Source organism: Oncorhynchus gorbuscha, linkage group LG21 (assembly GCF_021184085.1).
Source record: "Oncorhynchus gorbuscha isolate QuinsamMale2020 ecotype Even-year linkage group LG21, OgorEven_v1.0, whole genome shotgun sequence".
NCBI lineage: Eukaryota > Metazoa > Chordata > Actinopteri > Salmoniformes > Salmonidae > Oncorhynchus > Oncorhynchus gorbuscha.
The window spans coordinates 8,158,296-8,163,295 of NC_060193.1; the positions used below are offsets into that span (position 1 = coordinate 8,158,296).

General features: G+C 54.3%; 1 protein-coding gene across 9 annotated transcripts in view; it reads right to left on the minus strand.

The window, feature by feature from the left end:
• Positions 1-5,000, minus strand: part of mark2b (MAP/microtubule affinity-regulating kinase 2b) — a 102,030-nt gene that overhangs the window by 63,330 nt on the left and 33,700 nt on the right. For all 9 annotated transcript variants that reach the window (XM_046318792.1, XM_046318790.1, XM_046318787.1 and 6 more), the window contains exons 6-7: positions 3,947-4,017; positions 3,655-3,711 (exon numbers count right to left, since the gene is read on the minus strand). In XM_046318792.1, coding sequence (XP_046174748.1) covers positions 3,655-3,711; positions 3,947-4,017 — 128 coding nt within the window. The remainder of the gene's footprint in view (positions 1-3,654; positions 3,712-3,946; positions 4,018-5,000) is intronic.

Here is a 5,000-nt window from a genome sequence, read left to right on the forward strand (position 1 = left end):
GCCAGTTAGCCTGATCCCAGATCAGTTTGATGCCAGTTAGCCTGATCCCAGATCATTATGATGCCAGTTAGCCTGATCCCAGATCCTTTTGATGCCAGTTAGCCTGGTCCCAGATCATTATGATGCCAGTTAGTCTGATCCCAGATCCTTTTGATGCCAGTTAGCCTGGTCCCAGATCATTATGATGCCAGTTAGCCTGATCCCAGATCATTATGATGCCAGTTAGCCTGGTCCCGGATCCTTTTGATGCCAGTTAGCCTGGTCCCAGATCCTTTTGATGCCAGTTAGCCTGGTCCCAGATCATTATGATGCCAGTTAGCCTGGTCCCAGATCCTTTTGATGCCAGTTAGCCTGATCCCAGATCATTATGATGCCAGTTAGCCTGATCCCAGATCCTTTTGATGCCAGTTAGCCTGGTCCCAGATCCTTTTGATGCCAGTTAGCCTGGTCCCAGATCCTTTTGATGCCAGTTAGCCTGGTCCCAGATCCTTTTGATGCCAGTTAGCCTGGTCCCAGATCCTTTTGATGCCAGTTAGCCTGGTCCCAGATCATTTTGATGCCAGTTAGCCTGGTCCCAGATCCTTTTGATGCCAGTTAGCCTGGTCCCAGATCCTTTTGATGCCAGTTAGCCTGATCCCAGATCCTTTTGATGCCAGTTAGCCTGGTCCCAGATCCTTTTGATGCCAGTTAGCCTGATCCCAGATCCGTTTGATGCCAGTTAGCCTGATCCCAGATCCTTTTGATGCCAGTTAGCCTGATCCCAGATCATTTTGATGCCAGTTAGCCTGATCCCAGATCCTTTTGATGCCAGTTAGCCTGGTCCCAGATCCTTTTGATGCCAGTTAGCCTGGTCCCAGATCCTTTTGATGCCAGTTAGCCTGATCCCAGATCCTTTTGATGCCAGTTAGCCTGATCCCAGATCATTTTGATGCCAGTTAGCCTGGTCCCAGATCATTTTGATGCCAGTTAGCCTGGTCCCAGATCATTTTGATGCCAGTTAGCCTGGTCCCAGATCATTTTGATGCCAGTTAGCCTGGTCCCAGATCCTTTTGATGCCAGTTAACATGGTCCCAGATCCTTTTGATGCCAGTTAGCCTGGTCCCAGAACCTTATGATGCCAGTTAGCCTGATCCCAGATCCTTTTGATGCCAGTTAGCCTGGTCCCAGATCCTTTTGATGCCAGTTAGCCTGGTCCCAGATCCTTTTGATGCCAGTTAGCCTGGTCCCAGATCCTTTTGATGCCAGTTAGCCTGGTCCCAGATCCTTTTGATGCCAGTTAGCCTGGTCCCAGATCCGTTTGATGCCAGTTAGCCTGATCCCAGATCATTTTGATGCCAGTTAGCCTGATCCCAGATCCTTTTGATGCCAGTTAGCCTGATCCCAGATCCTTTTGATGCCAGTTAGCCTGATCCCAGATCATTTTGATGCCAGTTAGCCTGATCCCAGATCCTTTTGATACCAGTTAGCCTGATCCCAGATCCTTTTGATGCCAGTTAGCCTGGTCCCAGATCCTTTTGATGCCAGTTAGCCTGATCCCAGATCCTTTTGATGCCAGTTAGCCTGGTCCCAGATCCTTTTGATGCCAGTTAGCCTGATCCCAGATCCTTTTGATGCCAGTTAGCCTGATCCCAGATCCTTTTGATGCCAGTTAGCCTGATCCCAGATCCTTTTGATGCCAGTTAGCCTGATCCCAGATCCGTTTGATGCCAGTTAGCCTGATCCCAGATCCTTTTGATGCCAGTTAGCCTGATCCCAGATCAGTTTGTGCTCTTTCCAACTCAGTCTTGTTGCCACTGATAGGATGGATAGGATATGGGCTAGCGTAATCTAGCCTCTGATTTGGGGTCAGATATTAAAATTCCCATAATGTTTTTAGGGTTAAGAATGTGACTCAATGAACCTGATCCCAGATCTGTGGTTAAGACTGACTACCAGTGGTGTAAAGTACTTAAGTAGTTTTGAGGGGGATAACTGTACTTTACTATTTAGATTTTTGCCAACTTTTACTTCACTACATTCCTAAAGAAAATAAATGTACTTTTGGGGTGTACTCCATACATTCTCCATGACATCCAAAAGTACTCATTTTGACAGGAAAATGGTCCAATTTCACACACTTATCAAGAGAACATCCCTGGTCATCCCTACTACCTCTGATCTGGAGGATTCACTAAACAGAGAACATCCCTGGTCATCCCTACTGCCTCTGATCTGGAGGACTCACTAAACAGAGAACATCCCTGGTCATCCCTACTGCCTCTGATCTGGAGGATTCACTAAACAGAGAACATCCCTGCTCATCCCTACTACCTCTGATCTGGAGGACTCACTAAACACACACGCTTAGTCTGTAAATGATGTCTGAATGTTGGAGTGAAATTATTTATAATTTTACTTTTTATACTTAAGTACATTTAAAACCAAATACTTTTACTCAAGTAGTATTTCACTGGGTGACTCACTTGAGTCATTTTCTATTAAGTTATCTTTTACACAAGTATGACAAATCGAGTACCTCTTCCACCACTGCCGACTACAACGCAGAGCAATATATAACTTTAAACTATACATGGCAGAGCGAGGAGCAGAGAAGGCTGTGTTGCCTAGCAACAGGAAGGTGTTCTCGGCACGAGCGCTCAGCGTGAAATAGAACACGATGACATCATCGGACAGGAGACAACTCTGAACACACAGACACCGATGGGCAAGTGACTGTTAGGAGCCTGTGTAAAGGTCATAGTTCAAGCTCTTCCGGCCGTAGCCCCCAGCCTGTAAGCCCCCAGCCGGTAAGCCCCCAGCCCGTAAGCCCCCAGCTACTTAGCCCCCAGCCTGTAAGCCCCCAGCCCGTAAGCCCCCAGCTACTTAGCCCCCAGCCCGTAAGCCCCCAGCTACGTAGCCCCCAGCCTGTAAGCCCCCAGCCCGTAAGCCCCCAGCCCGTAAGCCCCCAGCCCGTAAGCCCCCAGCTACTTAGCCCCCAGCTACTTAGCCCCCAGCCTGTAAGCCCCCAGCCCGTAAGCCCCCAGCTACTTAGCCCCCAGCTACTTAGCCCCCAGCTACTTAGCCCCCAGCCCGTAAGCCCCCAGCCCGTAAGCCCCCAGCTACTTAGCCCCCAGCTACTTACCCCCAGCTACTTAGCCCCCAGCCTGTAAGCCCCCAGCTGCGTAAGCCCCCAGCCCGTAAGCCCCCAGCTACTTAGCCCCCAGCTACTTAGCCCCCAGCCTGTAAGCCCCCAGCCCGTAAGCCACCAGCCCGTAAGCCCCCAGCTACTTAGCCCCCAGCTACTTAGCCCCCAGCTACTTAGCCCCCAGCCCGTAAGCCCCCAGCTACTTAGCCCCCAGCTACTTAGCCCCCAGCCTGTAAGCCCCCAGCCTGTAAGCCCCCAGCTACGTAAGCCCCCAGCCCGTAAGCCCCCAGCTACTTAGCCCCCAGCTACTTAGTCCCCAGCTACTTAGTCCCCAGCTACTTAGCCCCCAGCTACTTAGTCCCCAGCTACTTAGCCCCCTACTTAGTCCCCAGCTACTTAGCCCCAGCTACTTAGTCCCCAGCTACTTAGTCCCCAGCTACTTAGCCCCCAGCTACTTAGCCCCCAGCTACTTAGCCCCCAGCTACTTAGCGCACATACACGCGTTATAGTGTGTAGAGGGAGAGTCTCACCTTCAGATCTCTGTGGACAATACACTTCTGGTGACAGTACTGGACCGCTGACACGATCTAAACAGGGATGGAGAGAAGGATTGAGAATGGGGAGGAGGAAAGCAAATAAACCCCATCTCTCATTCATTCACTCACACACACACACACACACACACACACACACACACACACACACACACACACACACACACACACACACACACACACACACACACACACACACACACACACACACACACACACACACACACACACACACACACACACACACACACACACACACGCTCCTCACCTGTCTGAATTTGGCACGCGCCTCCTTTTCTTTCATCCTCCCGTGAGCGACCAGGTAATCAAACACCTCCCCTGGAGGACAGAGGAGAGGAGCGAGGGGGAGAGGAGCGAGGGGGAGGAGAGGGGGGAGAGCGAGGGGGGAGAGGAGAGAGGGGGAGAGGAGAGGGGGAGAGGGGGGGAGAGGAGAGAGGGGGAGAGGAGAGAGGGGGAGAGGAGCGAGGAGGGGAGAGGGGGAGAGAGCGGGGGGGAGAGGAGGGGGGAGAGGAGAGAGGGGGGAGAGGAGAGGAGAGAGGGGGAGAGGAGAGAGGGGAGGAGAGGGGGGAGAGGAGAGGGGGGAGGAGAGAGGAGCGAGGGGGAGAGGAGAGAGAGGGGAGAGGAGAGAGGGGGAGAGGAGGAGGAGGGGGAGAGGAGAGAGGGGGAGAGGAGAGAGGGGGAGAGGAGAGAGGGGGAGAGGAGGGGGAGAGGAGGAGGGGAGAGAGGGGGGAGAGGAGGGGAGGAGAGAGGGGGAGAGAGGAGAGAGGGGGGAGAGGGGGGAGGGAGAGGGGGGGAGGAGAGAGGGGTAGAGGAGAGAGGGGGAGAGGAGAGAGGGGAGAGGAGCGAGGGGGAGAGGAGAGAGGGGGAGAGGAGAGAGGGGGAGGAGAGGAGAGGAGAGGGGTAGAGGAGAGAGGGGGAGAGGAGAGGGGGAGGGGGAGAGGAGCGAGGGGGGAGGAGCGAGGGGGAGAGGAAGAGGAGAGGAGCGAGGGAGAGAGGAGCGAGGGGGAGAGGAGAGGAGCGAGGGGGAGAGAGAGAGGGGGAGAGGAGCGAGGGGGAGAGGAGCGAGGGGAGGGGAGGAGCGAGGGTGGAGAGGAGCGAGGGGGAGAGGAGAGGGGGAGGGGGAGGGGGAGGGAGAGGGGGAGGGGGAGAGGAGAGGGGGAGAGGAGAGGGGGAGAGGAGCGAGGGGAGAGGAGCGAGGGGGAGAGGAGCGAGGGGGAGAGGAGCGAGGGTAGAGAGGAGCGAGGGGAGAGGAGCGAGGAGAGGAGAGGGGAGAGAGGAGCGAGGGGAGAGAGGAGAGAGGG